The 26,573-nt window shown below is 53.2% G+C and overlaps 1 protein-coding gene across 1 annotated transcript in view; it reads right to left on the bottom strand.

The window, feature by feature from the left end:
- JPH3 (junctophilin 3) overlaps window positions 1–15,319 on the bottom strand; it is an 81,577-nt gene extending 66,258 nt beyond the window's left edge. Inside the window, exon 1 of the mRNA XM_026004955.2 lies at window positions 14,477–15,319. Within this exon, the coding sequence (XP_025860740.1) occupies window positions 14,477–14,858 (382 nt within the window). The 5' untranslated portion in view covers window positions 14,859–15,319. The remainder of the gene's footprint in view (window positions 1–14,476) is intronic.
- Between the last annotated feature and the right edge of the window lie 11,254 nt (window positions 15,320–26,573).

Raw genomic sequence — 26,573 nt, forward strand, 5'->3', positions numbered from 1 at the left:
CTTGTGAACACTTCATGGTCACTGTCACCAGGGCCGCCTCCAGTCCCGAGAAAACTCTGACCTCTGCTATATTTCTGCCGCATTCTCTCGGGGATCTACAATTAATTTCCTCCAGATGGGGCCCTGCACCGCAGACGCGCCACTCAGCCCCACGCCGTCCAGGTGGTGGGGGACACCTGAGTCCAGGGAGGCTCCAGGCCAGCTTTGGGCTGAGATCTTCATCTCCAGTGGGTTACCTCCTGGCCCCTAAGAGTCAGGCTGGCTCTGTGCAGACCCAGGCAGGGCCTGACCCCTTGACACTGCCCCTTGAGTCTGACACAACCACAGCCACAGCCGCTGGTTCCCCGTGCTCCCGGGTGGTCCTGTTCCCTTTGCCTACGCGCACACTTAAAAACACTCCTCCTGGGGATCCCTGGGTGGCGCAGCGGTTTGGCGCCTGCCTTTGACCCAGGGCGCGATCCTGGAGACCCAGGATCAAATCCCACGTCGGGCTCCCGGTGCATGGGGCCTGCTTCTCCCTCTGCCTATGTCTCTGCCTCTCTCTCTCTCTCACTGTGTGCCTATCATTAAAAAAAAAAAAAAAAAAAACCACTCCTCCTGGAGCATCTGCAAGCTCCCAGGCTGCTCAGCCCCACTCCACCATCCTCTGGGTCTCTGTGGGAAAGCCCTGGCCCAGCTCCCTCCATCCTGTCAGCAGTAAAAGGGGAGCTATGTAACAGGTGCATGGACAGGTCCCTTCAGCCGGCCCAATAGTACCATAGCACTTAGCGCCGGCTCATTGCCAGGGACGTGGTCAGTGCTCAATAAATACCTGTGTGGGTCCCAACTACCCTGTGGACACCACGACTGTTATGTCCCTGCTGGTGAAACAGCCCCTAAATGCGGCCCCTCAAAGCCTCCACTGCAGAGCCTGGATGGGAACTCTGACCTCCTAGCCGGTGGGCAGTGGCTCCAGTTCTGTCAAGCCAACATTTACTGAACACCTACTGTGTCCTGGTACCGCGCTCATACTCTACAGGCAAGAGAAAGGCATCAAATTTATTTCAAGGAATCCACTGTCCAATGGGGAGGCAGCAGGCACAGGGGAATCCTGGGGGGGGCAGTCAGGAGGCGGGCGCTGGACTTTAAGTCAATGTGCTATCTACAATGTATTTTAAACATCTGCAACTCAACAAAAGACAAGCCAGTTTTAAAGCAGGCAAGGACCTGAACAGACATGTCTCCAAAGACCTGCACGTGGCCCACGAGCACGTGGACAGAGATCCAACACGACCAGTCCTCAGGGAGATGCACATCCGAACCACAGGAGACAGCACTTCACAGCCACCAGGATGGCCGTAACAGAAGGACAGCGTAGCAGGTGCGGTGAGGACATGGGGAAAGCGGCCCCCATGGCAGTGCTGGTGGGAGCCCAGGATGGCCAGCTGCCGTGGAGAACAGAACAACGGCGGCACAAGGCCCAACACGGAGTCACCCTGGGACCCAGCAATCCCCACCACCCTACCCAGGTCTCTATAGAACTGAGACCCGAAACCGCATGTCCGCACAACAACTTACCCAGGACTGTTCACAGCTGCCCTCTTCACACTGGCCCCGAGGTGGAACCCACCTCAATGTCCACGGACCGATGTATGGATAAATGAAACGTGTGCTCACCACACCATGGGATATTATTCAGTCTTAAGGAGGAATCAAGTCGTGGCACAGGTGACGGCCTGGGGACATCCGTGAATGACTCGGAAAACAACACACTGAGGGCGAAGCCTGCCACAAAGGCTCCCTGTGGGACCCCATCCACACCAAGCATCCAGACCCAGAGACAGAAAGCAGATCGGGGGCTGTCCAGGGTGAGACTGCTTACTGCATGAGGGGTTTCTCTCTTCAGCTCAGATCATGATCCCAGGATCCTGGGATCGAGTCTCGCAACAAGCTCCCTTCTCAGCCAAGAACCTGCTTCTCCCTCTCCCTTCACGACTACCCCGCTCATTCTCACTCTTTCTCTTTCAAACAAATAGAATCTTGAAAAAAAATATTTCTTAATGTTCTAAAATCAGGTGGTGGTGACAGCTGTGCAACCTCGTGAACATACTGAAAACCACTGAATCGTACACTTGAAAAGGCAAACTTTATGTCACTTACACCGCCACAAAGGTGATACCAAAGACATATCACGGTGCTACCATTTGCCCCCTCTCAGGGTGCAGACACAGAACCACATCTAGGGTGCAGAAAGGACAAGTGGGAAGAAGGCGAGGTGCATAGCAGGGGCCATAATCCAGCACCGGTGCCTTTAATGGATTTGTAATAACAACACAAAGTACTGGCAGCTGGCTCACGGGACATCTGCATGCAGCAGGCACATGCATAGAAACCTTCACCAGCTCTCCCATTCGCTCTGAGTCCTGGGGCCTCTCCCCTCTAGTGCCACCCCTCCCGACTTCATGGGTCAAGTCCCAGCGGGCGGTGCCCCCACCTAGATTAGGTGTACAATCTCCCTGCAGCCTTCCACCCTCATCTGGCCACATGAAGCCTCTCACACCACACTCGTCCCACATGCAATTCTTGCCCATAGACCCACTCAGCCCTCAGGTCCCCACTGTCTGAAAGGGAAGGTCCAGGAGGTCGCTCACAACTGAGAGCTGGCTGTCTGGGCTCCACCCACTGCTCAGCCAACCTCCAAACACTTGGGGCTCTGTTTCTGCCCAACCCACTGCCCCCATCCAGACCCAAGCCATCATCTCCCCTCCCCTGGACACAAGCACCCTCCCAGGGGTCTCCGGCTTCCACTCTGGCTCCCATCTCCTTCCCCGCCAGCAGCCAGAGCGATGACCCAAACACACCGCACAGGCAGCAATGGTCCAGCAGTTGCACTCCTAGGCATATATCCCAGAGTCACGAAGGCTATGTTCACCTAAGAGCCTCTCCATGCAAGTCTGCAGCAGCTGTATTCATCACGGCCCCAGACACCCCTCCATGGTACATGGTTACACAGTGTGGTCTGCACACACGCACAGCCCAGGACCCCGGCTGGCAGAAAAAAGGAATGAGGTATGGATGCACACAACGACATGGATGGGTCTCCAGAGAACCACAGTAAGTGAAGAAAGCCAGTCCCAAAAGGTCGCATGCTATATAATCCCATGTATAGAACATTCTGGAAATGAGAAAATGACAGGAGGGAGAGCAGATGAGTGGGTGCCAGGGATGGGAGGGAGGAGGGTGTGGCTCTGAAAGGCGGCTGGGGGTCCCTGCTGATGAAACGCTCTGTGTCCCTGTGGGCATCCTGGCTGCAACGCTGTGCAGTTCTTACGTCAGGTGCTACCTTTGGGGAGACTGGGTGGAGGGCACAGGGGATGCCTCTGTGTTAGTCTCAAAACCACATATGAGTCCACACGCATCTTGAAACGAAAACTTAGCTACAAGAGTATGAACCCCCTTTCCTCCGGTGGAGCCCTGGCAGCTAGGCTCACACCCCCTGCCCCCGGACCCCTTTCCTTAGGTTAATGAGCCACCTGTTGTGGCCTGTGAGCCTCTGCACCACTGTTCTCCCTCCCTGCACACCCCTGCTCCTGCTCTGCATGAGGCTGCCGCTCCTACCCTCCAGCTCTCCACGGGTTTATCATCCATGCATCAGCCAAGCAGTATTTCCAGAGCTCTCCCTGCTGCGGGGTCACAGTGAGGAACTCACCAGACCCGGTCTCACCGCCCAGAGCCTCCGGTCCACAGGACGGGACCTCCACTGGAGCATGTGTGCATGGAGAGCCCAAAGGCACTCTGGAGCCCTGGCGCCCCACACCAGCCTCATCAAAATGCATTCAACTCTTGCCTTTTCTCCCCCAGAGTCACCCCCGCCAGCCAGGCCTTTGACCTCAGCAGCAAGCAAACAGCTGAGGGAGGGGGCACTGAACGGTCGTGCACAGAAGCTGGCTGCCCAGTCCCCAGATGGGCAGAGGGGCACCAGCTCATGGTCCTCCGGGTTAGCCTCTGCAACCAGCCTCCGAGAAACCCTGCACTGGTTTGCCATGCATACCCCCCACCCGGCGGGACTCCTGGGCGCACCCTCAGGGCCCCCCTCAGTACCTGGAACCCTCTCCACCGAAAAACCCTCCCGAGCTCCTTACAGTGAGACCAACCCTCCGGCACCTTCAGAGGTCTCCTCTTCTCCGGTTAGCGGTCCTCGCCCAAGGCAGAGGCTGACGGGAAGGGGCAGGTGGTTCTCAGGTGTGGTCCTCAGGACTCTGGCCCCAGATGGCCCCAGACGTGTGTCCTCTGCTAGGTTCCCTCCTGGGGAGCCCAAGGTGGGAGGTCTGGAGCAGATCGCTAGCTGTTGAGACCCTTAGCCAGCACCCCCATCTCCTTGGCCTCACTGGGCCTCTGCTTCCCCCTCCAGAATGGGGGAGTCACGCCTTCCAGGCAGGCCGAATGAAGGAAGGCACAGGCAGCTCCTAGCTCCTGACCAGGCACCTGCTGACACTCGAGTCTAACTGAACTGGTGGGGAGGGCGCAGGATGAAGAAGTTTCAGGGGTCAAATATTGCCTGGACCAGCCGATGGTCCTGCAGGAGAAGCTGAGGGCCCTGGGGCCTGGGCACAGGAAGGGGCGTGTTCATGGGACAGAAGGAGGGGAAGGCCAGTGCCACCCGCTCCAGCCCTTGCTCTGGACTCACCGGCTGCAGACATCTGCTGGCTTTGCCCTCCCTCCGGGTCCCAATTGCTGTGCACACTGATGATCGTGTCTGGGCACCATGAAAAGTTGGAGGGTTCCTATCCTGGGGTCCGTGGATAAGTCTTAGGGAGTCTGTGCACCCCCACAAGCACCCACAAAACGTCACGTGTGCAGGGACCAGCATGTGTCCTGGGAGAGGACCCTCAGCTCCACTACACTCTCAGAGGAGTCTGGAAAACCCACGAGTTCATGAATGCCGAGCAAAGAGCCACCGAGGGCCCGGCTTCAGAAGACGCGGCCACTCTTCCCTGCCTCTGTGTTACTATTGGACCGTGGGTGCCTCCCTGGTCCTCAGCTACCTCAACTGTAGACCAAGGGGGTGGCTGACGCTACTGTCCCCACAGTGCTGCAGACAGCTCTAGGCCAGCCCCACTGCCCACCGGCCCTGCGGCCTCGCCAGGCCACCCAGTGCTGGGAGCATTACCTTCTCCCCTCTTTCATGGGAGCACATTGCATGCCTCGACACAAAGCACTATTTTAAGGACTAAAAGGGATAACATCTATGGTAAAGCACACAGACGTTCAAAAATAGTGAGTATTGGGACACTTCAGTGGCTCAGTCCATGAAGCATCTGCCTTCAGCTCGGGTCACAATCCCAGGGCCCTGGATTCAGCCCCTCGTTGGGCTCCCTGCTCAGCGGACAGTCTGCTTTATCCATTGCTCTCTCTCTGCTCCTCCCTCTGCTCATGCTCTCTCTCTCTCTCCCTTTCTCTCTTGCTCTCTCTCAAATAAATAAAATCTTTAAAAAATTTTTTTGAGTATCCTTCCTTCAAAGGAATCTCCATGACTTTGGGATTGTAGGTGACCACGTATGTGCTCTGGAGCACTTTCGAACTGAAGTCTGTGACTAGTGTCCCCCAGATACACATGTCCTTGTCCCAACCCCAACACCCATGAATATGCCCTTGCACAGACACAAGGTCCTTGTGGGTGCAATGAAGTTAAATTAAAGATCTGGAGAGACTATCTTGGAATTTGGCCCTAAATGTAGGGACAGTGCCCTGTAAGGAAGGAGGAGGAAAAGGCAGAGACAGAGTGGGGGCCACACACACACAGCAGCTCCCCTCGCTGGAACATTGGCAAATGCTTGAAAATCTGTACATCTGTTTTATTTATTTATTTTTTTTAAGGAAGCACAGCATCTACTTCATGAGCCACTTGACCTGGCGTTTAAAGAACCACCTAGAGTAGGGGCTCTCAGCCCTGCTGGGTTTTATCACGGACCCAGGCCAGGAGGCCACTCTCCCAGAGCCTGGCTGGAATTCCAGCTGGGTCTTCGCTGCCATCCTCCCTGCAACACCCTGGATGCATAGCCAGCCGTCCATCCCAGATGCACACCAGCATCACCAGGACAGTCTTCAAAGGATCCCAATGCGCAGGCTGCACCCAGACCACCTCAGTCAGTATCTCTGGGTGAGGCCTGGGCCTCAGCATTTTCCAAAGCAGCCAGATGATTCCACGTGTAAGCTGAGACTGGGACTAGTGGTAGTTCCTACATTTGAGCCACCCGGGCATCTTGCAAACATGTGGCTTCTGGCCCTGGATGTCCCTGGGCCATGGCTGGGGGTGGGGGGCTGAGATTCTGCATTGTTAACAGTGTCCTGGGGAACCATCTTCTGTGGCTTTGCTGTGCTGCTGGGGTTAAGAAGCACCAGCCTATACAGCCACCTGGAAAACTGTATGGAGTTGCCTTTAAAAGTGAAAAATGGAGCTACCCTATGATTCAGCAATTGCACTACTGGGTATTTACCCCAAAAATACAAATGTAGTGGGGCGGCCCAGGTGGCTCAGTGGTTTAGCGCAGCCTTCGGCCCAGGGTGTGATCCTGGAGACCCGGGATCGAGTCCCACATTGGGCTCCCTGCATAGAGCCTGCTTCTCCCTCTGCCTGTATCTCTGCCTCTCTCTGTGTGTCTCTCATGAATAAATAAATAAAATCTTAAAAAAAAATACAACCGTAGTGATCTGAACAGGCACCTGCACCCTAATGTTTATAGCAGCAAAGTCCACAATAGCCAAACTACAGAAAGAGCCCAGATGTCCTGTGACAGATGAATGGATAAAGAAGATGTGGTCTACATACACAATGGAATATTACTCAGCCATCAGAAAAAATGAAATCTTGCCATTTGCAACGACGTGGATGGAACTACAGGGTATTATGCTGAGCGAAATAAGTCAGTCAGAGAAAGATAAGACCATACGGTCTCACTCATATGTAGAACTTAAGAAACAAAGCAAATGAACATGGGGAAGGGAGGAAAAAATAAAACAAGGTGAAATCAGAGACAGAGACAAACCACAAAAGACTCTTAACTCTAGGAAACAGAGTCGCTGGAGGCCAGGGGAATAGCAGGATGGGGTAACTGGGGGATGGGCAGTAAGAAGTGCACTTTTTGTGATGAGCACAAGGTGTTATAGGCAACTGATGAATCACTGAACTCTACCTCTGAAACTAATAATATACTATATGTTAATTAATTGAATGTAAGTTTAAAAAAGGAAACGAGAAGCACCAGCCTAGAGCCATGCTTCTAAAGGTAGGGTTCTCAGACAAGAAGCAGCAGCAGCACCAACTGAAACTTGTTAGAAACATAGATCGTCAGGCAGCATCTCAGACCAGAAATTCAGGGGTGGGGCGAGCAAATCTGCTTTGGGCACCTTCCAGGCAATTCTGATGCACAGTCAAGTTTGCAAAACACTCCGTCCAATAGCGACAGTGGTGGGCCAGCCCCCTGCCCAACACCTGCTCTATCAGCAGCACAGAGGACTGTGGTTTCTCTGGACACCCAGGAAGGTGGGAGCCACACCTGGGGAGAGGCAAAGAGTGTGATGGCTCCACCACAGAAGACATGCCTCCTGCAGAGTCGGCAACGCTAGTCTTGAAGCCACGGCCCCCTACCCGCTGTCATTCAGCCTGAGCTCAGCTGTCCCCTCCCCTGGACACCTCTGCTGCTCTCAGGGACACACACACTTCCCCTTCCCTCCTCAGAACCCTCGCCTGCGGGGTTCCATCAGAGCCCCCCCAGACTCCAGAATGAGAAACCCTTGATTATTTACATGTTTTAGTTTCACATCCAGACTTTTTGGTAGAAGTCACTTCATCCTGCTTCTTGTACATCGCTGCAAACTACGTACGGCATACCTCGGGCATCAACCAGATTCACAGGTAATAAATGAGATGGTGTTAGGAGGTGGGGCCTTCAGGGAGTCCTTAGGAATGGGATTAGTGCCTGATAAAGGAGACCCGGAGCACTCCTCTGGCCCTTTCCCCACGTGAGGACACAGGGAGCATGGCAGTCTGCAATCCAGAAGCAGGCCTTCACCAGACACCAATCTGCTTGCCCCTTGACCTCCAACTTCCCAGCCTCGGGAGCTGTGAGAGATACATGTCATTGTTCAGAAGCCCCCAGTCTGTGGAATTCTGTGACAGCAGCCCCAAAAGACACAAGCACAGTCAAGCTCAGCAGCTATTTCCAGGTTGATTCACAAAAGGCCACCCTGAGCTTGTGTGTCATTTCCCCCCTGAACATAGCAGAGACTCAGGAAATGCACCTCAGCAACTGGACGAGTCAAACCAAGGCAACTATAGCAGCAAAGAGAGTTATAAAGCAGGCGGAGGAAAGGCTGCTTGTTTTTCTGCATCTCTCCCAGCACTTTGCCACAAACGCTGCTCACTAGACAGTGCTCCCACCGTGCCCTCTGGTCACAACTGCGTCGCACCCTCAGGATGTCAGAACACCATCAGAATGGGTTCCCTTTATTCTATACCATCCATCTCACTCCTGGGAAACAATGGCAGAGCCTTACAAGCAATGACAGAGCCAAGAGCAAAACAAAACCCATTAGGGACTTATCACAGAGATGCTTTCAGAGAACCATGAGTGAGGGTGACCTACTGGCATGAGAGTCTCAGGGAAAACTTTCCCTTTAATGTTCAATGCCCAGCTGTAAGTGCTTGCAATGAAGTGGACGTGTGGCATGATGGTAGTGATACATTGCCCTCATTCATCCACAGTCAGCATGCCGGCACCACCGCAGTCACTGGACACACGGCAGTGACCGGCATAGACCCATCCCTCCCTGTGCGAAGCTTACACACTCGCAGAACCTTCTGTGATGGTGGACAAGTTCTATCTCTGCACCATCCATAAGTCCCACATTGCTATTGAGCACATGAAATACAGCTAGTGAGATGGAAACACTGAATATCTACATTGTGTTTCACCATGATTCAAATTTAAATTCAAAAGGCCACATGTGGCCAGCAGCCACTGTACTGAGTAGGGTTGGTCCAGGTGAGGAACCCCAGCACTGATTTAAGGAGAAAGGTGGCACAGCAGTCTCTTACTGGCTGCTACAGACAAGATCATCCCTCTGCCTGGCTCTGGTTGTATACCTACAGCCTCTGCACACCTCGCGAGAGCAGAGGCGCACACAGAGGCACAAAAGTGAGCCTCAGGCAAAGACCTCACTCCAGACCCACCCCACCAGCCAGGAGATACTGTTAGGTCACCAGCAGACACCAGGAGGCACCCAACATGACAGTATTGGGGTGCAAACAGCAAACCCCCCTCACCAGGGGTGGTGTTTGTTGGAGTATGGAACCCACACACTGACAGGGCGGGCAGGAACAGGAAAACTTCTGGTGGCCGAGGGTGCTGGACAGGTCAGGGGTGGTGGTCACGGGCCGGGAGGCTCAGTTTGGCGGCCCGGCTGGAAGAGAAAGAGAGCAAAGCGCGGGCCGCGGGTGTGCGGCGCTCTCCACGGTGCTGAAGAGACCAGCCGCTCCTCCGTCCTAAAGGAAGACACAGTGGGTCCTGTGGGTCTGAGGGAACCCCTGGTCGGATGCACAGAGCAAAGCCAGGACCCCAGGTTAGCGCTCACTCCATCCCCCATGTGCCTTGCACGAGTCGGGAGACTGTAAGTTGGGGGAGTGGCTGATCTAAGAGGGGGCGACCACGGTGGGAAATCCAAAGAAACATCACCCCCTCTAGATCCCACAAATCCACATATCCTGTTGTCCTCAAAGGATGCTGAGCGTTATATACACAGCTGTCAGCTCAGAGTCGACAACCACTTATCCAGAGTTGTGCTGGGGGAAAGCGAGGAGGAAAAGGAGCCCCAGCAGCCACCACCACTCTCTGTCTTCCCAGCCATGCCCCCTCCAGCCCACAGTCCTCCTCCCTCGGTCAGCTGTGCTGTCACCATCAACCAGGGCTCCTCGCTACCTCAGCGGCCAGGGAGCGGCTATTTCCGGAGGGTGCTGACCCTCATCTCCTCACCCGCGTGTGGCAAGGTGCCTGATCTGAAGCACCCACATCGCTCCAGGGCTGCGCTGGGTGAGGGGAGCGTGCAGAAACACTTCCTCCTCAGCTATTATTGGCAACAAAGAACTAGTTATTTGCTTTTTCTTTCTCCCTTCACCTCCCGGAGCCTTTTCCCTCACCAAAGTGGCTGAACCAGAATCTCTGAGGAGATGCTTATCTTCAGGAGCTGCTTTTGTTTCTGAAATGAATTCCAATTGGCCTGCGTGGTCTGTCCATCCGCCCATGTCCATGGACCTGCTTCCTCCCTAACCTGGGCATGTGGATTCTTTTTTTAAAGTTTGCTTTCACATATTCATGGCCTAGTATAAAAAAATATGCCCCATGGTCATTTATTTTGTTTGGATGAGGGCTTCTTCCCCCTTAAAAGGGGCATTAACTGCATAAACGTGTGTTTAAAGTGGAAACAAAGCTCCATCTGACCCTCCTAGGAGGCTGGCACTCACCCTTCACAGGGACACCTGCTTCTCAGGAGCAGGAGTTGGGAGGGATCTGGAGGGTACACGTGGCTGTGTTTTGGGGGACGAGGTGGAAACGTCTCTGGGTGACAGGTGTATTGTGTGTGTGTGCGCGCGCACAGGCGCAGAGGGACTAGAATTTAGACTGTGGGCGTGTGTGATTTGTGTGGGCCGAGGGATCTGGGCCAGTGAACGGAATCTGCATTTGAGGGGGGAGGCCTGGTGTGTGAGATGACTCACATCTTTCAGGCTGTGGGAGGGTTTATTTGTGGGGGTAACTTTGGTCCGAGGGGTCCTGTGTACACGGCACCAGGAGGAAATATTTACCTGTGCGGAGTCCAGCGAGTGGAGAAGGGGCCATGCAGTGCCAGCAGGGCTGGAGGGAGCAGCTGGGCGTGCACCTGTGCCTTTGCCTACAACTCCGGGCTGCCGCGCCCCAAGAAGAAGCGGGGTGCGGAGGAAGAGGAAGGAACGAGGAGGTCGTTTTGCACAAGGAAGTTTAGAGAACGTGTTCCACACAAAAGCACAGGCTCTGGAATCACCGTCCTGAGCGCGAATCCTGGTGCTGCCCGGCACCCGCCAGTCAGGTCTTCTGCCCTCTGTAAGCCTCCCCTTCCCAATGTGGGAAAATGGGAGAAATAAGAAAACTAACCCCACAGAGGTAAGGGAATTAAGTGCTAGAATCCATGCAAACACGTGCCCCACGCCTGACACACAGTACCTGTTTAATAAGTGTTTGATATTGCCATTTGTCATCATTATCACCATGATCACACCTGGCTATTGGCTCCAGTAATGATCATCGTAAGTGGCATTCATTGCATGTGTACCGTGAGAGCAGAATAGTGGTAAGTAATGATGAAAGCTTACTAGGATCCTAGCACAGCCGTGCACACACCTCAATCAATCCCCACCTACTTTACAGATGTTATCAGCCCTTCGTACAGATGAAGAGATAGAGGCTCAGAGAAGTTCAAGAACTTGCCCAAGGTCACAAAGCCTAAGGGTTGCAACTCCAAAGCATATGCTCCTGTGGGCCCCGGCCCTGCAGTCTCCCCATCTCCAAGGTGTCCCCCCAACAGACGGACCCTGGAAGTCACTGGGCTCACTTGGGCAGAAAGCGTGTGCCTTGCACTCGGGGAGAGGATGAACCCAGAGGAGGAGGAGTTGGCAGAGGCGGCCCCAGTTGAAATGGAGTCCATACCCATTCCAGCCAAATGTAGAATACATTTGCCGTTTCTGCATTATTCATGAAAATCCCCGTTTCCCAAAGTCAGCACTGCGAGCTGGGCTGATGCCTGCCCAATCTCCCCACCCCTTGTGCAAGGGAAAAGTCGGACCGGAGTCAGGACCATGAACTCCCTGAGGGCTCTGCTTGCCCTCCCCAAAACATGAGCCGCCACACCCACCAGCTGAGCGGGGACACACGGGACATCCAGACCCACAGCTGCAACACCCCGCTTTGGTTCTGCTTGCCTGATGGGCTGCTGCAGGGCACACATTCTCAACAGTCACTTCCTTCCTGAGGATAAGCACGGACCATGTCGCAGAAAGGTGGCCCCAGATGTCCAGCCTGATTATCCCAGGCCGGAAGGGTCAATTCAATTTTCCATCATGCCATGTTACCAACCGACAGGGAGCAGTCAGCTCCCACACCCAGTGCCTGTAAGCCTACCCTGGTTGGCCTACAGGTGGTGTGATGCGGGGGGGTGGGGGCTCCACTCTGGACAAATTCAAGTTCCAACCATGACTCTGCCACCGTGGGTGGGGGGCTCTGGCCTGTCCCACAGGCTCCTGGGTCTCTCCGGCCTCATCTGTAAACTGGACATGGTCCCCCTCTCTCCATCATGGGAGGGCCCAAGCAGGGCAATGTAGGAGGTGCTTTGGGGAGCAGAAGGCTATGTAGCTGCTTGGATGGGGGATAGGGACCCAAGAACATCAATCCACAGAAGGAAGCATTTCTCACATCAACATATCAGACCCTAAACTCATGGCCAGCCACAGAATCAGGTCTCTTCCCTCCATTAGCACAAAGGAATTCCTACCCTTCCCTCTAAAATGGAAGCTCTCTGAGGACAACTTTTGTCTGTTTTGCTCACTGCTGGTTTCCCAGAACCCAGAGCACCTGCTCATAGCAGGCACTCAGTAAGTATCTGTTGAACAAAGGAGAGATTTCTGCAGGCCACCCAAGGTGTCCGGGAAGGTGGACAACCTGGAGGGCTAGACCTCACTCTTAGATATTCTGGGGACTTCCACAGGGACAGGGGCCTGCCTCCTTTCTCCCCGGGCTCCCACATGAGACCGCGAAGCTGCTCTCCTGGCTCAGGCACAGCTGGCAGCACCTCTGGAGGGACAGATCCGCAGAGCAGCACAGCCAGAGCCCCCAGGGTGACAACTACCCTTGGGCTCCCGAGGAGCCCAGCTGGGAGCGCCAGGCTGCTGAGTCGCCCACCTCAGCCACCCACATCTGCTGCCCGAGCCTCGCTGTGTGCGCGCGCACACACACGCACCGCCTAAAACCCAGAGAGTCTGCTCAGTTGAGCCCCTGCGCGCCAGGGTCAGGGATGCTCTCCAACCTGCTCCATGAAAACAACAACAGCACAGAAGAGGCCGCCTGGGACAGGGCCGGGCACGGCGTTGACAGGCAGGAGCATTATATAATTAACTGCCCCCCACGCCTCCTCTCCTTTGAGTAATAATGAACCTGCCTCTCAGTTGCATAAGCCAAAATAATAATTACTCTCCAGCCCTCCATCAGTCCTGGATGTGGCCGGGGAGCAGGTGTTTAGTGCCTGCTTCATGAGACGTGGAGACAGCAAGCAGGCAAGGCGAAGACCACACGTATGTTCATGGTCTCCATGCCCAGCAGAAGCACACAAGTCATTGCTGTGCCCCATGCTTTTCCCAGGCATCCATGCCTGACAAATTACCAAGAGGGAGTCACAGAGCCACTTCTGAGGATAAGCTCCCAGAGGGGGGCAGGGGGTATCTAGAGAGCGGGCTTGTTTGGGGTCTGGCTTCCAGGAACAGTAAATGCTCCATGCCTCTCCGATGCACGGAGAAGTGGACACTGGAGTGTCCAGGACAAGCGGGCAGCTGCAAAGCTGGCCAAGGCTCCCTGCACAGAAACCATCTTGCAGCCAGGGCAGGCAAGCAGGCAGGCTCAGCCCTGAATGTGGTGGCATGCTAGAATGAAGGCACAGAGCATTCCCTAAACTACCGGTGAAAATGATTCAGCCACTGGAAGGCAAGATTCCTGGGCTCTCGCTAAACAGATGGGCCTCCTCCTCCCTCCCTCTAGCAGCCTCTCTGGCTGCGCTAGCCCGCGTCCAACCACCTAGAAGTTTATTGCCGTGTTGTGTTGCTTTGGGTTTGTGTTCCTCTCCCAATCACTCCCTTTCCATTGGCTTGGGTTGATCAGGACTAAGGGAGGCCCTTCGGCACCGCAGGAAAACAAGCAGAGCTGGGGCCTGACTTCTGGAGGCCCAGCACCAAGGGAGCTCTGCCAACAGGGGCCGGTGCAGTGGGGGGGTGGGGGTGGGGGGCTCTCCCAGCTCCCCTCCACCCTTGGTGGGTCCCAGATGAGGCCCTGGGCCCAGGGCCTGGGGCCCAGCCTGGCCTTTCCAGCAGGTCTCTGGCCTGCGCTTGGATGATGCACTGACACTGCTCAGCCCCACGGCTCTGGGCCTGGCTCTGCTCCTGGAAAGCCCCCAACAATCGTCAGCTGGCACAGGGGTGCTGTCCCCCACCAGGCAGTGGGGCAACCTGTAGCCAGGGCAGCTATGGCCTCCAGGGAGCCCCAGGAAATGCCCCAGGTGCACACGGCCCCACTGGAGGGAGAAGCTCAACTTCCCCAGAGGTAAACAGAAGAGGCAGACGAGAAGGTCCCTCCTCCGCCCAGCCCCCTGCCCTGCCCTGCCCTGCCCTGCCCTGCCCTGCCCGGGGGCCACCGCCAGCGGCACCTACCTCCGTCAGAGTACGTCTCCGTGCCGTAGCCGTCCTGCAGCCCGTTGCTCCAGGTGCCTTCGTACTTGGCCCCGTTGCCCGTGCACTCCCGCACCCCGTAGCGCCCCTTAAATCCGTGCGTCCACTCGCCCTTGTACACCCACTTCCCCTTGCTCTCCAGGCCGATGCCGTGGCGCTTGCCCTGCGCCCAAGTGCCCTGGTACGTGTTGCCGCTGGGCCAGGTGTAGACGCCCAGCACCTCGAAGCCGTGGCTCCACGAGCCGGTGTATTCGCCTTGGCCCTTGGGACCGGTGCAGACGCCATGGCCGTGCGCCTTGCCGTCCTCCCAGCCTCCACAGTAGGACCCTCCATCGTCAAAATTAAACCTACCCCCACTGGACATGCATGTAACTCGGTTTGCAAATCCCGCAAACGGTGAAAAAAAAAAAAAAACCAAGGCGATCAACAAACCGGATTCTTGGTTGGCTGGCTGGCTGGTTTTGTTTTGCCTTTTTTTTTTTTTTTTTTTTTTTTTTTTAAGGAAGAATGGAGAAAGCAAACACCACAGCGAGCAGATCCCGGGCGGCGGGCGGCCGCGGCGCCGGCTTCGGCGGAATTTAAGTCAATTGGGGGCGATTCTTCCTTTTCGAGCTGCGCCGCGGAGCCTGACCAGCGTCTCGCGCTCCCGCTGGAGACAGGACCGGAGGGGAGGAGGGAGGGGGAGGGGAGGGGAGGGGGAGGGAGGGGGCAGGAGCAGGAGCGTCTGGTGCAAACGGCTCCACCTCAGCGGCAAGTGCCCCTCGGAGGCGAGCCCGCCGGGCTGGCGGCGCAGGCCGGGGCGGGGACGGGGACGGCGGGCGGCTCAGGCCCGGGGCGCAGCCCCCCACCTGCGGCTGCCGCGCTGCGGGCGCCCGAGGGCGGCGGCGGGGCCCGCGGGCGGCGGCGGCACGGGCGGCGGCGCGGGCGGCTGCACCATATTGGGGGCCGCGGACCGGGCCGGGCGGCGGCGGCAGCAGCAATGCGGCGGGGCGGGCGGCGGCGGCGGCGGCGGCGGCGGCGTGCGCTCCGGGCCGGGCTCGCGCGCTCGGGGAGGGGCGGCGCGCGCCCGCACCCACCGCGCCCCCGGCCTGCGCGCCCCCGCACCCACCGCGCCCCCGGCCTGCGCGCCCCCGCCCCGCCCGCGCCCCCGGCCTGCGCGCCCCCGCACCCGGCCTGCGCGCCCCCCGCACCCACCCGCGCCCCCGGCCTGCGCGCCCCTGCCCGCGCCCCCCCGCACCCACCCCCGCCCCCGGCCTGCGCGCCCCCCGCACCCACCCGCGCCCCCGGCCTGCGCGCCCCCGCCCGCGCCCCCCCGCACCCACCCGCGCCCCGGCCTGCGCGCCCCCCGCCCCCGCCCCCGATCCGCTCCCTTCCGGCGCCCGCGTGCCCTCTCCCGGCCCCCGGCCTCGCGCGGCCCCCTGCGCGCCCCCGAGCCCACCCTCCGCTCCCGCGCCCCCCTTCCCGCCCCCGGCTCAGCCCCTCGCCGCCCCGCGACTCCCACGCGCGCGCCCCCGCGCCGCCTTCCCGCCCCACCCGCCCCACCCGGACCCGCGCGCGCCCGAACCAGCCCCGGGCCCCGCCGCCCCTCCCGGCGCAGAGCGCAGGGTGGAGGGTGGAGGGCGCGGGGCGCGGGCTGGGACCCCGGGCGCCCGCACCCCCGCACCCCCACGCGGCGCTCCCGCCCGCCCGGCTTTTCCTCTGCCGCGGCTGGCCTGGAAATAGGGGTCCAGACGGGTCGCCCCCGCCCCCCTTCCCGGGACTCAGATTTAAAGGGACAGGAACCGCGTAACGGGAAGGCGCCCAGCACCCAGGGCGCCTTCCTCCCCTCCCGGGAGCCGCGGGGTGAAGCCTGGCGGAGCAGGCCCCGGGTGTTCTGGGGCGCCCTCGTGTTTGCTCTCTCCCACCCTGCGCCTCGCTTCTGGCGCCCAGCACCTGTCCCTGGCCTGCCTGGAGAGGCTCTTGGCAGACCACAGGTGGTTTTTCCCTAGGACAAATAATCCATCCTTCTTCCTTACGGGGCCGTTTGAGGTCTACATGGGGGAGGAAGGGGGCAACCACCTCAGAAAACATGTAGTTGGTAAATGTCCCCTCACCGCCAATTAACAAAGTCCGGCCACACACACCTGCTTTGGAGTAAAGATACCCAAATGCTGTCCCTACCCTGCGCCCTGACCAACAGGTAGCCCCCAAGTCCGAGAGCGGTTGCACTTTGGGGGAGCAAAGTGGGATCGTCACAGGGCGTTACTGGGTCTTTCTCCATACATACTCCCCTCCCCACCCCCAAGTGATGGTGTCTGATTCCTGGATCCAAGTGTCCTGGGACCAATTTAAAATGCATTTCCTGGACCATAAATCCGCAGGCAGGAGCCCGGTTCTCAGGTCTCCCGGAACGGAACGTGTGCGGCAAATGGCAGCAGACAAGTGCTGCTGGGGGAGGGAGGAGATTGCACAGGGTCCCGGCTAATTGCAGGGCCGCTGGAGAGAGACTCCGCCTGCAGGGAGACAGGAATTGCAAGCCAGGCAGCAGAGCCTGAGACTTAGCCCAAGGAAGAGGCGTGATCTGAGGTCTCCCAATCAACCAGGGGCCCAGCTCACACCTCCTCCTGCCCTGTCGTTCCCATATTTGGCTAAACTAGCGGGTCCAGGACTCCCAGAGTTCAAGCTCAACTTTCCATCTTGCGCTCAGCCAAAGCCCCCTGCCTGAAGCGCCGCCAGCCTGGAGAGGAGTCACCACCTTGTCCACTCTGCAAGTGGAGGGCCATTTAGGGAGTTTTCGGCTTTGCTTTGTGATTTGCAGTAACAATGATTCAATGCGCCTTCTGGTTGGTGTCTGCCTCCCTAAGCGACCTGGAAGGTTTCTCTAAATGCCTAGGGGTAGAATTGTTGGGCCAAGCACATCTTGGACTTAATAGAGGTTGGAGCGGTTTCCTTCCCTCCCTGCAGTGCCCCGAGTTTCTGGCTCTCCGTGCCCTGGCCACCCCTTGGTATTATGAGACTTCCTATTCTGTTTCCATTTATTTTCTTCTGTTAATCCTTTTTTTAAAAAAAGATTTTATTTATTTATTCATGAGAGACACACAGAGAAAGAGAGAGAGAGAGAGACAGGCAGAGGGAGAAGCAGGCTCCATGCAAGGAGCCCGACGTGGGACTCAATCCCAGGACTCCAGGATACAATCCCAGGACTCCAGCATAATGCCCTGGGCCAAAGGCAGGTGCTAAACCTCTGAGCCACCCAGGGATCCCCTCTTCTGTTAATCCTAAATAGATAGGAAATAGTGTCTCAGGGACTGTTTGGTGTAAATGAATAATTACATATTGTGAATGTGTAGATCAAAGGGCTGCAGATGCGCCTCACAAACAAAATTCAGGTTCCAATCCTGCCTCTGGGGCTTGCCAGCTGTGGGGTTTGGGCAGACACTTGCTACCTTTGTGCTCAGTTTTCTCATCTGTGATATGAGCATCTACTAGCTGCTGTAAGATTACTGTGAGGATTCAAGGAGCTGACACCTGGGGCATGATAAGCACCGAAGAAGTGGAAGTGGCGCTGTCATCAGGAGTCCAGACCCTCAGCGGAGGTCATGGATTCCTACATGGGACACCCGCCCATTCCCCCCAAGCCTCACTGAAGTAAAATTGCCATTGCCTTGTACACTCTGCACTTCCTTTCTTCCATTTTATTTCCAACCCAGTTTTTGCTGATTCAGCAGCCCTTCCTCACACCAGTGGTGGATCACAACTGAGGTCTTGTTGGAACATGAGGACTTGAGGCTTCAAGCAGTCTCTGGTCAGCACCTTCTACCTCTGGCTAATGCATACCCTTCCCCTGGCAGTTCCAACAGACCCGTCCTCTGACCGCTCCGAGCCGAACCCGCCTCCTCTCCCACGCATGGTCACATTAGCTTCATCGCTGACAGGCTTTATTCTCCAAAATGCGGGTATTAGAGGCATTCATTTTGTGCCATTTGGAAATCATTTTCCCATGAAGTATGGCTAGTGGTATTGATTTCATTTTGGAGGAAACTCTCTAAGGCTATAAACACAGTACAACCCAGCAATTTCAAAACAAAAACCAGAAGAAAAAAACAAAAAGCCATGGGGACGCCTGGGTGGCTCACTGGTTGAGTGTCATGCTCAGGGCATGATCCTGGGGTCCTGGGATCAAGTCCATCATCAAGCTCCCCACAGGGAGCCTGCTTCTCCCTCTGCCTATGTCTCTGCCTCTCTGTCTCTCATGAATAAATAAAATTAAAATCTTTTAAAAAAACTTATTAAAAAAAAGCCATAGCACCATTCAGAATTTCATGGCTCTGTGCCTCAGGCTCTGGATGAGGACCTTGCCATAGTGACCTCACAGATACTCCTCAGGTGACCTGCACTTACATACTCACCTTTCTTTCTTTCTTTTTTTTTTTTTAATAAATTAATTTTTATTGGTGTTCAATTTACCAACGTACAGAAAAACACCCAGTGCTCATCCCGTCAAGTGTCCCCCTCAGTGCCCGTCACCCATTCCCCCCCATCCCCCGCCCTCCTCCCCTTCCACCACCCCTAGTTCGTTTCCCAGAGTTAGGAGTCTTTATGTTCTGTCTCCCTTCCTGATATTTCCCACACATACTCACCTTTCGTAAGAAGCGACTTGGAGACTGCCTCCGTAAAGTGGCCGGAGGAAGGGAACAGAATGACGGAGCAGGACTGCTGCCCAAGTCGACTGCTCATCCACCCTGGAAGCTCTCTGGCCTCCAGATGTGAGCACTGCCTCTCCCTTACCTTCTATCTTTCCCCATGGCCCAGAAGTTCTCTGGTTTCAGACCCAGAAAGGCTCTGGGGTTCCCTAGATAAAGGACACCCCCCCTTTACATCTCCACAGAAGCCTGTTTACTTCCTTCAGACAACTGAGCAGCAGCTCACAGATACTTGCTCATCTTCTTGTCATGTCTGCATTTACCCGAACACTGGATTGTCCCATTCTGTGTGCTCTCCTGCAACAGGACACCGACAATCCTATTGCTGCTGAGTGTAGCCCAAGTGATATAACGTGGCTTTGAAGGTCAGGTAAATGGCGACAGAGTCTCTGCTCCTACTCTCAGATGCTGTGCTTAGAATCCAGTCACCATGCTATGGGGAAGCCCAAGCAGCCCATGGAAATGCACACAGGGAGAAAAACAGAGCTTTTAGCCCACATCACCAGCTGGACCCCCAGCCCACAGCCAGCACTGCTGACAGTTGCATGAGTGTACCATTTCCAAAGCAAATCCTCCAGCTCCCGGCGGGTCACCCTAGCTATTGCCACATGGAGCAGAGCCCCTACCCATGGAGCTTTCCTCACTGTGCCTTGTCATGATTTCAATTTTTAAAAATTGAGGTATAATGCCATACAACACCATATTAGTTTCAGGTGTACAGCATAATGATTTAATATATGTATGCATTGCAAAATAGTCAACACCATAAGTCTAGGTAACACCCATCACCACACATAGTGACACAATTTTTTTCTTTTTTAAATATTTATTTATTTATTCATTCATTCATTCATTCGTGAGAAACACAGAGAGAGATAGAGAGGGAGGGCAGAGACATAGGCAGAGGGAGAAGCAGGCTCCATGCAGGGAGCTGGACGTGGGACTCGATGCTTGGTCTCCAGGATCACGCCCTGGGCTGAAGACAGTGCTAAACCGCTGAGCCACTTGGGCTGCCCGACACAATTTTTTTCTTATGAGAACTTTTCAGATCCACTCTGTTGGCAACTTTCAAATATGCACTACAGTATTATTAACTATGGTCACCATGTTGTTCGTTAGATCTCTGTGACCTATTTGTCTTATAGTGGGAAGTTTGTACCTTTCAACCTCCTTCACCCATTCAGCCCACTTCCTACTTTGCACCTCTGTCAACAACCAGTCGGTTCTCTGTATCTGTGAGCTTAGTTTGTTTTGTTTTGTCTTTTTCGATTCCACGTATAAGTGAGATTATATGGTATTTATCTTTCTCCAACTGACTTATTTCACTTAGCATAATGCCCTCATGGTCCAGCCATGTTGTTGCAGATGGAAAGATTTCCTTCTTTTGTTATGGCTTAATAATATTCCATTATGTGTATATACACCACATTTTCTTTACCCATTTATCCATCAGTGGACACTTGTTTCCATCTTAATTTCAATTTCTGAACAAAATAAATACTGCTGTTATGTTAAGCCAGGCAGAGGTCATGTAAATTATAGGTCAGGGGCCAAATGTTTGTTTATAGAGACAAAGTTTGATTGGAACGCGACCATACCCGTTCATGTGCACACAGCTACAGACGAGTGATTCCACACTACAGAAGCAAAGTTGCGTTTCGACAGAAACCACATGGCCCATAAAGCCTAAACTACTCACCATCTTGTCCTTTATAGAAAAAATGTGCGAAGTCTTGTGTCTTAGTCTACTCAGGCTACCATAGACTGAGTGGCTTAAATAATGGGAATTTATTTCTCACAGCATGGGAGGTTGGAAATTGAGCTCAGCATGCCAACAGGGTCAGTTTCTGGGGAGAGCCATGTTCTGGGCTTGCAGATGACCACCTTCTCACTGTGTCCTCACGTGGTAGGGAGGGAGAGAATGGGAAAACTCTGTTGACTTTTCTTACAAGGACACTCGTCCACTGGGATCAGGGTCCCACCCCTATGACTTCATTTAACCTTAATTACTTCCTTACTCCAAATACAGCCACACTAGTGGTTAGGGTTTCAATATATGAAATGAAGGACATGAACATTCAGTCCATGACACCCTGATTTAAGCCATTAAGTTTTGGGGTAGTTTGTTTGTAGAGCATTAGCAACCAGAACAGACCATATGCTTCCTGCAGATGGCTCTATGCCCCTTTATTCTCATCTATAGAATGTCACCAATACTAATTCCTACTTTGTAGGGCTGGGGCAAAAAGGACAAGACTCAATTCAGGTGGGTAAGTTGTTTGGGGGTCCCCAGTGCCTCAATGGTCCCCAATAACTCATGGCTCTAATTCTTTATCCTCTCTGAGGGTGGTCATGCCCAAGAATGAAGATCACCCCGAGGGTACTAGAGGTGGCCTGTGTCCTCTTTCCAGCCCCCACTACTCATCGTCTGGTTGTAATGCTCCACCTGTCCATACTTGTATGGAAAAGTATACCATACCATATAGGATGACTATTACTTGAAGGTGTCATAAGATTGTGCCAGAACTCTTGATTATCCCCAATCCAGAGGCAGAAAAAGATGCCAGCCCTGGATGGGAACAAAATCAGGAGTAGTCAGGATTATTGGATGTTCCTGGCTGATTTCTCTTTGCCAGACCTTTGAATGCCTTATTTCATCTGAGTCTTGGTATGGCTCTTTGGGGTCCTGATTGTGATGATCTCCTCCTTCTTAAAGATGGGGAAATTGAGGCTCAGGCAGGTAAAGTGAGTAACCCAAGGCCACATATAGCTAGCAAGTGCCAGCTTCAGGGCTTGACCCCAGAAAGGTCAGGTGAACTTTGAGGGGAGTATCTTCCTGGGCTGCTGTCTACTGCCAGAATCCGGCCTTCAGGGCAGGTCCCATCTCCAGGGACTGGTCCATGTGGACATGAGACAGAGGAATCCTATGTTCCTGATTAGTTGCTGACCAGCTCCAAGATCTAAAGTCTGCTAAGGAAAAAAGTTGAGAAATCTAGTCTGAGCTTTGAAACAGTACTCGAAGACTCTGCTGGGAGTTTTATTCTTCCTTAGGAACTGGCTCACCTGCATTTTTATCCTGGCAGTGCAGGCATAACAGTGGCTGACAGGAGTGCCAAATGGAGTGCCAGTGGTTAATTCATTTATCTCTCATAGCAACTCCAAGACAATGTTGTTATTTCCACGTTATAGATGAAGAATGTGAGGCAAAGAGAAGATAAATGAGTTGCCTAAGATAGACAAGTAAATTCTCAAGGAATCAGATCTCCAAGCTTGACATTCCAATTTCATACAAATTAACTGTCCTCTCCACCTGGAGTGCCAGAAATCTGGATCCCTCACCATCCTTCATAAGGATAGCCAGGGGTGCTTTCTTCGAGCTTTCTTCGAGTAACCCAAGGCCACATATAGCTAGCAAGTGCCAGCTTCATGGCTTGACCCCAGAAAGGTCAGGTGAACTTTGAGGGCAATATCTTCCTGGGCCCACCCTGAAATCCCTACCTCCCCCAAGACACATCAGCCCCTAGGGTGGGCACCACTTTACAGAGGAGGAGCCAGAGGCTGGGATAAATGAGCTATCCTGTCAGTACATGGCAATTGGGGTTCCTAGATGCATGTGGCCACCTACTGACGTGCAACATCCTTCCAGCTCGGCCACTGGAATCATGGCATCAGGAGCTAGCAACAACAATAGCACTAATTGTTCCCTGTCACTGCTCTGCCTGGGGCCCACCCCATGTAGGTACCAAGCACAATGGCAATAGTAGCACCACCCGGTTCAGGATATCGAGCGTTTCTCTCATGTACCTCCCACCACACACACACACCACCACAGGAAACAGCTCTGCTGACTTGCATCACCATAGATCTCCCTTATCCTTGAACCTCACATCCAGAGACTCATACGTTTGTGTCTGGCTTCTTTCGTTCAACATCATGTCTCAGATTCATCTGGTTTGTTCATGTATAACAGCACTTTGTTCTTTTTTTTTTAAATTTTTTATTTATTTATGATAGTCACAGAGAGAGAGAGAGAGAGAGAGAGGCAGAGACACAGGGAGAGGGAGAAGCAGGCTCCATGCACTGGGAGCCCGATGTGGGATTCGATCCCGGGTCTGCAGGATCGCGCCCTGGGCCAAAGGCAGGCGCCAAACCGCTGCGCCACCCAGGGATCCCCAGCACTTTGTTCTTTTTGGCGATGCATACTATTCTGTTGAATGAATATACTACAGTTTATTTCTCTCTCCGACTGTTGATAAACATGTGTCTTGTTTCCAGTTGGGGGTAATCTTGAATGAAGCTGGTATAAGGACCCTTTTATGTGTCTTCTGTCTTAAGACCCATCTGTCTTAAGTGTACGCCTAGGAGTGAACTTCTTGAGGTCTAGATAGATGTATATTTAATTTAGTATTTAGTTCCCAAAAGTGGTCAAGTCCATTTGCAAACTACTCTCCTCAGCAGAAGGTGAACATTCCAGTTACTTCATGTCCTTACCAACATTTCATATCAGCCTTTTATGTAAAGATATTTGTTTATTCATGAGAGAGAGAGAGAGAGAGACAGAGACACAGGCAGAGGGAGAAGCAGTCTTCCTGCAAGGAGCCCAATATGGGACTCGATCCCAGGATGCCAGGATCACTCCCTGAGCTGAAGGCAGATGCTCAACTGCTGACCCACCCAGGCGTCCCCAGCCTTTTAAATTTTAGCCAATCGAATGTACCTTAGTGGTGTCTCATTGTGATTCTAATTTGCATTCCTGAAACACCTTGTAAATTAATTAGGCTTCTTTTTTACTTATAGCTCATTACTTAATTTTAATTTAATAGATATAAATATATCTATTCTTATTATTTATTTGTTGTATTTATTTTTACAGTCTCCTGAAAGTATCATATGCTATTGTTTTTCTATTTAGATTACTAATGTAATGTTTTCCTTAAAGATAAATCCATTCAAGTTAAAAAAAAAAAAAGAAGAAGAAAGGAGGTGGAGGGAGATCCACTTAAAGAGAAATATTAAGCAACTAATAGACCAGCACAGGTAGGAATGTGGCAGTTGTTGAAGAGATAGAGACCCTTCCAACCTTGAGGATAGAGGTAAAAGTAGGCTCTGGACAGAAGCTGAGAACAAAGAAGTCAGAACCCAAGTCTGCTCCTCATCCTGGGCCCCCCATCTCTCCTCTTGGCCCATCTGCTCTGTGTGTCTACTCTTCTGGGTTTGCTGTACTTTGCTCTTTCTTTCACCTCTCAGTCCCAACCCTGACAGTCAATAAACCAGCTGACTCTACAGATCTAAATTCCTGGGAGAGACTCTGATAGGGTCAGCTCGAGTCAGGCACTGATTCCTGACCATCAGCCATAGTTGGGAGTGAGGACCTACATTGTGACAGCAGGAAGAATACATGATTGGCCTTTCCAGCACAAGTAGAGGAAGGACATCCTGAGGCAAAAGTTGGGATATTCTGTTGATGGAACAGATAATTTGAAATTGAAAATGAAAGAGCTTTGAAAAATAGTAGGCATAATTATACCTCCTTGTCAAGATCTAGAACTGTCTATGACCCCGGGGGCACTGTCACTGGCTATTTAATTTCTAAATGAAGATTATTATGAAAAAGAGAGAGGTACAGAAGGGAAGGATGAAGAGGAAAAGAAGGATAATGTAGAGGTGATTTGGATGGATTAGCAAGAAGAAAAAGAGAGGTTGTGGTGATGATGATGATGGTGATGGTGGTGATGAGTATGATGGTGATGGTGATGATGAGGATGGTGGTGATGATGGTGATGATGATATTGGTGGTGATGAACAGAAAAAGGATGAGGGCATTGATAAGGATGACAACGATGATGATGATGATGGTGATGTTGGTGGTGATGACAGTGGTGGTGATGGTGGTGGTGATGATGGTGAGGGGAGTGATGAGGATGATGATGGTGGTGGTGATAATGATAGTGATGATAGTGATGATTATGGTGATGATGATAATGGTGATGTTAATGGTAATGATGATAGTGATGATGATGAGAGGGCGATGAGGATGATGATGATGGTGGTGATAATGATAGTGATGTTGGTGATGAGGATAGTGATGATGGTGATGGTGATGGTAATGAGGATCGTGATTATGATGATAATGGTGATGAGGATGGTGATGATAAAGATGAGAGGGATGAGGATGGGGATGATAATAGTGATGATAATGGTGATGATGATGATGGTGGTGATAATTAAGATAAAGGTGATGAGGATGAGGATGGTGATGATGATAGTGATGATGGTGGTGATGATGATTGATAGTGGTTACATTTTTGTACCTGGCTCTGTACTGAGCACTTTATGTTTACTATCACATTTCATCCTAAAACAATTCTATGAGGCTGCTACTATTATTATCCCCATTTTACAGGCGAGGAAACCCGAGGCTTAGAGAGGTCAAGTCACTTGCCCAAGTAGAAATGAACTCAAGCAGCTGACAGCAGAGCATGAGCATATAACTACCATGTTTCTTTGTTTTAAGAGTATAAATGTCCCCTCACTGGAGAAGATGAGCTATTGTCTGCGTTCAAGCCACATATTTGTACAATTTAATGATTGGTAATATATCAAATGTCCATGAACAATCAAGCACCCAGGCCCAGGAACTGAACATTTTTCACACTCCCAAAACCTGCTGTGTGCCCCTCCCTAGTCATAACCATCTCCACCCCTGAGACAGAACCGTTCATCTAAATCTACGGTCATTTTGTTTTCCCACCTGTGAATGTATGTTCCTTCACACTGTAGTTTAGTTCTGGCTGTTGTTGGACTTTATGTGGCTGGAATTGGACTGTCCACATTCTTTATTTGCCCAACGTTGTTCTTGGGGTTCATCCTCATGGTTATATGTCTCTTGGGGTCCTTTGTCCGCTTGGCTGCACAATGTTCCATGGTATGGATACCCATTCCACTGTAACTGGACATTTGGGTTGTTTTCAGTTAGGGGGTATTGTCTGTGTATCCTAAAATGTATGCACAGGAACACTTACCATAAACCTCCCTCTCCATGGGCAGCCCAGGTGGCTCAGCGGTTTAGCGCCACCTTCAGCCCAGAGTGTGATTCTGGAGATCCAGGATCGAGTCCCACATTGGGCTCCTTGCATGGAGCCTGCTTCTCACTCTGCCTATGTCTCTGCCCCTCTCTCTCTCTCCGTGCCTCTCATGAATAAATAAATAAACCTCCCTCTCCAAGGATCCCCAGGCCCAGGGGCTGCCTCTTCTCTGACCTTTGTCAACACTTGTGCTCTCCCCGCCATTATTGCATATGCCACTCTGCCAGGTTGTTGTGCTTTAATTCATGGCCTCACCCACTCACCTGGGGCAGGGACCCTGTTGGGTTCCTCTCCTCCCCACCCAGTGCCCAG

The sequence above is a fragment of the Vulpes vulpes genome, chromosome 12 (genome assembly GCF_048418805.1).
Source record: "Vulpes vulpes isolate BD-2025 chromosome 12, VulVul3, whole genome shotgun sequence".
In the NCBI taxonomy this organism is placed as follows: Eukaryota; Metazoa; Chordata; class Mammalia; order Carnivora; family Canidae; genus Vulpes; species Vulpes vulpes.